General features: G+C 47.3%; 1 protein-coding gene across 2 annotated transcripts; it reads left to right on the forward strand.

The window, feature by feature from the left end:
• Positions 1 to 5,720: 5,720 nt before the first annotated feature.
• Positions 5,721 to 9,131, forward strand: LOC114598999 (pleckstrin homology-like domain family A member 2). Of its 2 annotated transcripts, none has more exons than XM_028733492.2 (2): positions 5,721 to 6,541; positions 8,694 to 9,131. In XM_028733492.2, exon 1 carries the CDS (start codon positions 6,068 to 6,070, stop codon positions 6,500 to 6,502), a length of 435 nt encoding a protein of 144 aa, XP_028589325.2. In that variant the 5' UTR covers positions 5,721 to 6,067; the 3' UTR covers positions 6,503 to 6,541; positions 8,694 to 9,131. The 2 variants fall into 2 exon arrangements, with proteins under 2 accessions (XP_028589325.2, XP_028589316.2); XM_028733483.2 differs by having other exon boundaries at positions 5,963 to 6,541; positions 8,691 to 9,131.
• The last annotated feature ends 501 nt before the right edge of the window (positions 9,132 to 9,632 follow it).

The following is a 9,632-nucleotide window of genomic DNA, read 5'->3' on the forward strand; positions in this document are numbered from 1 at the left end:
ACATTGGCTCTGTCGAATACAATTGGCCTAGTTACCACTTTCCAGCTGTCTAGCCAGCAGGCAATCGTAGGGTAAGGTCAACGAGAAGCCCACCCTTTAAGAACCAGCCCTCACCTTCCTTCCAGGGGTGGGGTGGGCAGCAGGCAGATTATCCTGCAGCCAACACACCCCTCTGTGATGGGCAGGGGTAGGGTTCCTCCTTTAAGCTCCTGACTTGTTCTGCACTTCACTCATTTATTTGACTGCAAAGGGCCAAAATTTATAAAAAGGTGGGTTGACGGCCATTGTGTGTTATCACCAGAATCTCTTATGGAAACCATCTTTTTTAAAAACCCAGAAAGCTAAACAACATCTGGCTCTGTAATTGCCAGCTACACTTGCACCAGAGCAGCCAAGTGCAAGCATGATTTGGAAAAAAAAAATCCAAGGTGAAATGTTTTAAATGTAAAATTGAATTTTTTATAATAGAAACCTGTATTTTCAAGGCATTTAAGAAGCAGGAAAAGGCAAAATTCCTTCAGCAAAAAGCCTTTCACCCTGTCCAGCATGACATTTGCTCATGCAGGACCTCCCTGCCCCCGCCCCCCAGACACACCCAAAAAATGAATACAGCTCCAAGATTCGTTTGTTTCAAGGTGTTCAAAAATGCTGCCTGAATTCTAATCTTCTCAATTCCCTTTCCTGTTTTTGAAAAACTTACTTTTATCAGAATTGATGGGCTCCTTTGTCAACTGGGCATGGATTGAGAAACCAGCCAACTGTTAAAATGTAGGCAAATCCAGCTGTCAAAGCTCATGCAGGTGTACAGGATGGAAGCGACTTCTGCTTCTCTGCATGATAGAACACCCTTGTGTGAGATATGCTTTCAACACAGGAGATTCGACATACTCATATACCAACTCATATACCAGCAGAAAGGTTGTTCATAAAGGAGCTTTTGATTATGGAGCTGGTTTCAGGTTAAGTAGCCCAAACTTTAGAAACTAGACAATTTCTGGCACACCAATTATTGCATTTCCCATTCTCAAGACTCCTCCATTTCTCAATAAGCATGATGTTGTTGTACGCCATCCCAATCTCCAAGTGATGCAAGACTCGAGGGATTCCAGGTAGCGCTTATCCAGGGTTCATGTTTCCTTTGGAATGAGATATAGTGGAAATGGTTGCGTCTTTATGATATATGGTTTAATAACACATATATACCACCTGAGCCTATGATAGAGGGGTTCACAGTGTTAACATTCCAAGAGAGTTTTGCTTCACCCATAGCCAGAGCCTTGGATGTGAGCAGAAATCAGGCATCTCTCCTTCACAGGCTTCAGTCTGCTTCTTCCTCCAGCTTCTAGCTCTCTCTCACACAACTCAACTCTGGTCTTTGTCTTTTCTAACTACCTACCAATGAGTTGAGAGAGGGTGGGCACCCATTTGTCATCTGGCTCATGGCCACTTCCTTTGTTATCTTAATGAGCCATATTCAGAGGACCATTATCACATCAGAAAGCTAGCCTGGCTATTCCAGGAATTTGAACCATTGCTTAGATTTTAACACTTGCTGTACACAAGCATTAGAAGGGTCTTGGCATACAGCCTTCCCCACCACCAAACTCATAACAATATCCTCAATGCGATGAATAGGGATGGAGGAGACATTTGATTTTGTTTGCATTTAAATGAGAACCTACCTAATTTCATTAACACTCGATGGCCCTTGTGGTCTCTTCCAACTCTATGATTCTATGATTCTATGATTCTATGATTCTATGATTCATAGAATCATAGAGTTGGAAGAGTCCACAAGGGCCATCAAGTCCAACCCCCTGCCAAGCAGGAAACACCATCAGAGCACTCCTGACATATGGTTGTCAAGCCTCTGCTTAAAGACCTCCAAAGACGGAGACTCCACCACACTCCTTGGCAGCAAATTCCACTGTCGAACAGCTCTTACTGTCAGGAAGTTCTTCCTAATGTTTAGGTGGAATCTTCTTTCTTGTAGTTTGGATCCATTGCTCTGTGTCCGCTTCTCTGGAGCAGCAGAAAACAACCTTTCTCCCTCCTCTATGTGACATCCTTTTATATATTTGAACATGGCTATCACATCACCCCTTAACCTCCTCTTCTCCAGGCTAAACTGCCCAGCTCCCTTAGCCGTTCCTCATAAGGCATCGTTTCCAGGCCTTTGACCATTTTGGTTGCCCTCCTCTGGACACGTTCCAGTTTGTCAGTGTCCTTCTTGAACTGTGGTGCCCAGAACTGGACACAGTACTCCAGGTGAGGTCTGACCAGAGCAGAATACAGTGGCACTATTACTTCCCTTGATCTAGATGCTATACTCCTATTGATGCAGCCCAGAATTGCATTGGCTTTTTTAGCTGCCGCGTCACACTGTTGGCTCATTTGCACTTCTCAATCCAATATGTGAACTGAAACACAGGTATTCTTCAAAATCCACACTTGTCTGAATTTTGAAGTGCAGTTCTCCAACCAAAGAGTACGTGCAAAATGCATATTGGGGTAAATGTGCATAAAACGTGTGTATTAGTGAAGATAACATACAGAATGCAAGATATTAGGAGAACTAGCTTGCAATAATTTGTCTATTAGTCAAAACTGCCTACAAATATATGCTTATTACTATAGTTTTGCACTGAAAAGCTGACAAACCTTGATGAGGATTTATGTTTAATTTTAAAACGCTGATTGCTGCAGAAATGTGGAGAATTTAAGACTCGAAAAATGAGAAACTTAAGCTGTGTACACACCATACCTTTAAAGCACATCTAAAACATGTTCATCCCCACCACAAGGATCCTGGGAACTGTAGTTTGTTAAGGGTGCTGGGAATTGTAGCTATGTGAGGGGTAAACTACAGTTTCAGGATACTTTTTTGTGAGTTTCTGTGCATGTGCATGCTTTAAGTGTATAATGTGTACACAGCCCTAGAGAACCAAAATGACAGATTTGTCCAGTGAGATACTATCAGTTCATCACCCCAGAAATGCTGCTGCCTCTTGCTTCACAGCTGTGGATCCCCAAACAATTCACCAAACCCCTTATGCAGTCTGCTTTGTTCAGGACCACCCAACAACAAAAAACACTAGCAAGTGTAGGTAGATGTGTAGGCTGACTGGAGGAACAGCACTGGCATCATTTGAATGACCAGTATGTGCTAGTATGAACTGGGTGCGGCCTTGGAAAGCAGCACAATACCGAAAGTCAAGAATCCCATAGCAAACGTCTGGTTCCCAGGAAAGAAAACCCATTATTTCAAACAGGACATCTGGAGCAGGGCGTGTGCAAACATGTGCCTGCCTGCACACCTGACCTTTGCTCAGCCTTGATCTGGGTTTCATTCATGCCTTCTTTCTGTTGCCTTTCCAAGTGCACAAAGTCAATTTAAAGCCTGTCCAAGGGCTCTGACTGCAATGCAGCCCGTTTGTACTGAAGGTAGCTGGATAAAAATATTAAAAGGGTAGGGAGGGAAGTGGAAACGTTGATTTAAAAAACAGTGAGACATTGAGGGACTCTCCTCTGGGTGTGGGCACCATTTAGCAAAAGTTGGTTGTACTATGGACAATGGAAAGGGAATGCACTTAGCTGTGTGACGAAAACTGTGCAAGAGGGGCACTGTGTTCTGCTCTCAAGTCAGAAGGCGATGGGCACAAGAGTGGGGAACTGGGCCTGGCCAGCAAGCCAGATACTTATCTTGACCTGCAGGTCAGGTATGACACGTGGGTGAAGCCACCCACTTTCTCAGTCACCTGACAGCACTATGACACCAGCTGACTCAATTTTACCCACATGTGGGCAATGGCATGGCGCTTTGCTCTAAAAGTCGGTTGAACCAGTAGGAGAACTGGGTGGCTGCCGAGGGTGGCAAACTTCCAGGGTAGCCAACCTGATGCCAAGTTTCTGTGTTCAGGTTTTTATTAAAGTTTTTTCATGACACAATATAGATATAGAAAACTAATGTAAATTAGAAAATGAAAACAAAAACAGCTACAAAAAGTAAAAATAAGGTATGACGTCCTCTCTTAAAGGTAGTTCTTAACATTCATAGAAGGTAGTAGCCCCTCCCAGCTCTTATCTGGGATCTTTCCTTTCTCCTTCCAGCCTCTCACCCTGGGAGCCTGCCAGACGTTTCTGGACTACAACTCACATCATCCCTGACCACTGGTTGTGCTCGCAGGGGCTCTTGGGAGTTGTAGTCCACCATTTTCTGGAGGGCACCATGTTGGTTACCTCTGCTCTCGCCCTCACCCTCGCTCCCTGGCTTGCCTGCACTTCACAGGATGACTGGCCCCAGGAATGCAGCTGTTGCCTAGCCCACTATCTACGTCTGAGTCAGCTGCAGCCTTGGAACGCCTCCCAGATTTCATTCAGCTGCTGGGCTGGGTCTGGCTCATGGAGGAGGGCTAGGCCTCTTTATCTTAAGTGCCGTTCCTTCAGTTTCCTTTGCTTCAGGAAACCTCAAGCCTGCGATAGGCCGCCTCATATGTTCACACGAATAGAGCACAAATTATTTATTCTTTTCCACTCTCTATGAGGAATGTTAATTCCTCAAAAGTAGGGTTCACATATGTCCTCTTTTTCCAGGACAGGTCCTTTTTTATGGGTATAGTTGTCATAGCGATCCATAGTTAAAAGCAGAAATCGGCAAATGTGTCCTCTCTTTTGCTCTTCAAAATATAACTCTACAAAAGTGGCTCCTGCATTTTACAACTGAGCCCTACATAGCTGGCTGCTGATGGGGGAAAGAGGGGGTCAGAGCTGGCCCAGCCCTTAGGAAGTGTGAGGTTCCTACCTGGTCTGCTCCCTCTGCCAGTGGCAGAGAAGCAAAGCCGCAATCGGCACCAATTTTGGACAAGATACTCCAGGGATTCCATGCGCTTACCTAAGGCTCTGCTTCCTTGGAAAGAGGGACAGCAGAGACGGTGGATATATGGGTTACTTACACATACATATACTCAACCTGATCCTACAAGGGAGGGGCTCATAGCATTAACATCACAGAAGGTCCTGCATCTCCCATAGTCATAACCTTGGATTCAAGGAAAAATCAAGCATGGTTCTCATTCACTAGCTTCTGCCTGCTTCCAGCCCAGCTCACACAGCTCTGCATTTTTGTCTTCTTCACTACCAGTCAGGTGAGGGTGGGTGGGAGCCCACCAACCATATCCCCTCTGGCACAGAACAACCTCCTTTGTTATACTATGGACCCATACTTTGGTGGTGAGAAGGACCATAGTTCAGCAATGGAGGCCTCCATTAGATTTTAACCCTTGCTGGATTCAGGACCCCAAGAGACTCAGGCATCCTGCAGGAAACACAAGCGTTCCCCCCCAAAATCCTTAAACACAGCAGTCTAATTTAGGGTGTGGGTGTGTGTAGATATCCTTGCTGATCTACTGCAAGCCACGCAAGAGACCTATCAGCAGATCCTGACCCACTGACAACGGATGGAACAGGAAAGCCCCTCGAAAGCTTTAATGGGAGCGGGGGGGGGGGGAGTAAGAACAGAAGGCAAGTCCAACACGTCAGCAGATAGGAAACGAGCTGCTCTCTAAGGCTAAGGGAAAGCGACCGGGAGGAGGGAAAGGCAGGGAGGATCTGCTTTGACAGCCGCCGGTGCCAGGCGCCTCCCGGCCCCGAGGGTGGGCTGAGGATCAATCCGCTTCCGCCGGGAGGCCGCGGGAAGGGGGGGGGGGGCGGCGGCGGCTGGTTGTGCGAAGGGCTGAGCGAGCGAGTGGGCGGCAGGAAGAAGCGCCCAAGTCATCCCGGGTCTCCTTGCGAGGGCGGAGGTGCGGCTGCAGGGCGGGGCCTGGGGCGGCCCCAAAGCCATAAAGGGCTCAGCCGGTTCTTCGCCCGCGAGAGCGCGCAGCAGCCCGAGCAGCAGCAGCAGCGCCGCGGAGCCGGCGGGAGAGGCCAGCGTCCCCGTCGGAAGACAGGAAGGCAAGACAGGCAGGCGGGCGGGCGGGCGGGCGTGGCCTTGGCGCTGGTCCCTCGAGGAGATCTCGGTGCGGCGGCTCTGTTGGCGAGCGCGGGGAGCAGCAGCAGCAGCGGCAGCAGCATGAAGGGCCCGGCCGCCGCGTCGCCGTCGGAGGTGATCCGCGAGGGCGAGCTGGAGAAGCGCAGCGACAGCCTCTTCCAGCTGTGGAAGAAGAAGGCGGTGGTGCTGAGCAAGGACAGCCTGAGCCTCTTCTCGCCCGAGGCCGGCAAGGCCCGGGGCGGCGGCGGCGGCGGGAAGGAGCTGCGCTTCGGCTCCATCCAGAAGGTGGACTGCGTGGAGCGGACGGGCAAGTACGTGTACTTCACCATCGTCACGACGGACCGCAAGGAGATCGACTTTCGGTGCCCGGGCGAGAGCTGCTGGAACGCCTCCATCACCATGGCGCTCATCGACTTCCAGAACAAGCGCGCCATCGAGGACTTCAAGAGCCGCCAGGAGGCCGCCGAGCACGCGGCCGCCGCCACCCGGGACAGGCGCCTCGCGCGCGCCCCCTGAGCCCGACACGCGCGCCCCCGAGCGAGAGTGTGACCTAAGGTGAGCGAGCCTGCCGTCTTGGTCTCGTTTGCCCCCTGACTTCGCCCCCTCCCCGCCTCCCCATCTTCACTCTTGATCCTCTGAGTCGATTAATCTGAATCAAAACCCTAAGACCTGTTCTGCTTCATAGGGCCTGCTGGATCACAACCACTCCGTCTATAACCAGCGCAACTTTGGGAAAGTTGTATGCAATTCAGTGGCCTTCCCCTTCTTACCCCATACAGAATTTATCGTAGGTTGAGAAAGCGATTCGGTGGAATCTGTTGCGCGTAACCTCCCTGTGGGCAGCAGAGCTTGGTTCTAGATAATGATTTTGCAGATTATTGACTAACAGTAGATTAGCTTCAGTGAACAGTAACACACTACAGTGGTACCTTGGTTTAAGAACGGCTTAGTTTATGAAAAACTTGGATTAAGAACCCAGAAGTAGGTGTTTTGGTTTGTGAACTTTGCCTTGGAAGCGGAACATGTTCCGCTTCCTGTTGAGTGTGTTCCATTTGTAAATTGAGTCCCCCGCTGCTATGGGAAAGCATGCCTTGGTTTAAGAACACTTCGGTTTAAGAACGGACTTCCGGAACGGATTAAGTTCGTAAACCAAGGTACCACTAAAGTTAGCAAGAGCATTTGTCTTAAACCGCCTAAATTCCATCAGCTTAAACTGGGGATGAACTAATCATTTTAAATGAGAATACTTGGATGTGCCTTGGTTTCCTCCCAGATTTAGGATTGGCATAATGTGTGCATCTGCCAAGGAAGCAGAACTCTGAAACTGCAGTGAGGCCAGGCAGCCTGCAAAAAATAAAAAATGAAGCTGCATTTTGACTTTGTGTAATTCAGCTGGTGCCATTTAAGGAATAGTGAGAGGCTAGGTGGCTCTGGAAGCCTCCCTGGGCTATGCCCTCAAATAATGGCTCTTTCTGGCTTTGTTAAAGGTAATCCAGAATAAATGGCTAAAGTGAGGGTGACACCCGTGTGCATCTGGGGCTCTTCTTAACAAACTCCCAGACAAAGGCTTTTTCTGTGTGACCAGTGTGCTGCTTCAGCACACACCCATATTCCAGGCAGGAATTGCCATTTATTTTTAAATGGGGACTTTCATCCGCTTCCAAGTAAAAGGAGAATAAAGTTAGGATCAGGGTGTTGGGAGAGAGGAGCTGTTCAAACTTTTATGAGTTCCTGGGATGAGGAACACAGTAGCCCTCTAGTTGTTGTTAGACTCCAACTCCCATCAAATGCAGCCTGCGTGGCTAGTGACCAAGGAGAGGGGATTTTCAGTCCAACATAACTTGGAAGATACCATGTTCCTTGTCCCTGGTTTCGATAGTTTGGTTATTACAAGTCATCTGGATGAGAAAAGATATTTGCAGGAGGGTTGGGATGTTGTGAGTTTTGCACTAAGAACTCATTGCAGAGAGTCTGCAGTAGAGTTTGGGGGGTGTCTATTTGTGCTATTACACAAATTATTATTTGACCCAAATAACTTAACAGGAGGCAATAATTTGCATAGGAGTAGATGTTAGTCTGTTGCAGGAAAACCAGCAGAGAGTCTTGTGGCAGCTTAGAGACTAACGTGTTTATTATAGCAAAGCTAATATGCCATAATATAACTTTTGCCAGCCTGGTGTTGAACTACAACTCCTTTTGGCCCCAGCTAGCACAGCTTTCCATGCAAAAGATCCCAGATTCAGTTCCCAGCATTTCCCATTGGAATGGGGGGAAAACTCTCTGCCTGAATCCTGGAGAGCTGTTGCCACGCAGCGTGTAGTGGTCTGACTCTTGTCTAAGGCAGCTTCTTATTTTCTCTGTATATTTGGTAGTAGGATGAATTGACCTCAGTGGGTTCCTGAGGCTGTAATCCTAACTCCATTTTCTTGGGAATAAGCCCCATGGAATTCAGTAGGATTGCCTTCTGAGGAGACCGTGTTTAGGACTGAGCTGTAAGTAAACGTTCAGAACTACTAAAGTCTAGCCTATGGTGGCAAAGCCTCAGAAAAGGATGACACTATTAAATGCTTCTTTATAGGATCTTTCTGTATCCCTGATGTTTTAAAAAGGCAGTCTTGCTATTAGTTTAGCATTATTATTATTTTTGCTACTAGCTTGCTTGTCCTGCTGCATCACTAATAATTTGCTTTTCTCTTGTTTTCAGCAGACTGTACCTCTGGATGACAAAGAAAATCAGTTGTTTTAGACTGAACCGGGACATTAGGACACCAATGAAGGAAAGCAAAGGAGAATGGAGTGCCCAGCTTCTTCCCAGGTCTGATGAGGTGGCTGAGCAAAGAGGCCAAGCTGTTCTACGAGAGGCATTTGCAGACCAAAGACTTTTTAATCTTTTAAAAAAAGACTCATAGGGCAAAGCATGGCTGTGTGAGCAGGATGCCTAGCTTTGCAAAAAATGCTATTGTTTTTCTATTTATGAAATGCAAAGAATATTCAGCACCTGCTGATGCAAAACCAGTTTAAATTATTTGTAATATCTATATTTGTATTTATTTTGATAAAATATCCTTAAGCACATGTTTGTCTTAAAATTGCTTCTGGCATTTGAATATGTCCATTCCAAATTAAATGCTTTTTTATTACTGTATATCTGAGGTGAAGTGTTTTATTTATCAGCAGATGTGGAAATGAGGTTCTCTGCTTGCAACCCGACAATGGGGTACTACTAAGGAAGGCCCTTGTATTAGCAGAATTGCAAATGTGTCTTTAGGAGTCAAAATCTGCAGATATAAAGAGTGAGGGCTCAGCCTTGCCGGGAATAGGATAGAAATGCATGTAGAGTAGCCCCATTGGCCTGTCTTAAAAGCGCAGCAGCCCAATTGAGTCAGACCAGCGGTCAGTTCACTGAATGCTTTCTCAGGATCATAAAAAGAAATCAATAGGTTATCCAGACCAAGGCTTTACTGCAAGAAAAACCCGTCAGCCTACTCGGTTCACACTATAGCATGCAGAGAACCAGTGTGGTGCCTTAAGGTGGCTGCAGTTCAAGATCTTCTGATGACATAGCTCAGCGAAGCAACATACTGTGGAGGAAGGCAGTACCTCTTCACTGCTATGGAGAAGTAGCTTTCTCAGCTCCATCTGAGCA

This window comes from Podarcis muralis, chromosome 1 (assembly GCF_964188315.1).
Source record: "Podarcis muralis chromosome 1, rPodMur119.hap1.1, whole genome shotgun sequence".
NCBI lineage: Eukaryota > Metazoa > Chordata > Lepidosauria > Squamata > Lacertidae > Podarcis > Podarcis muralis.

Excerpts from the sequence above, each read along its gene's own strand:
- LOC114598999 (XM_028733492.2), top strand. The coding sequence starts at position 6,068 with ATGAAGGGCCCGGCCGCCGCGTCGCCGTCGGAGGTGATCCGCGAGGGC.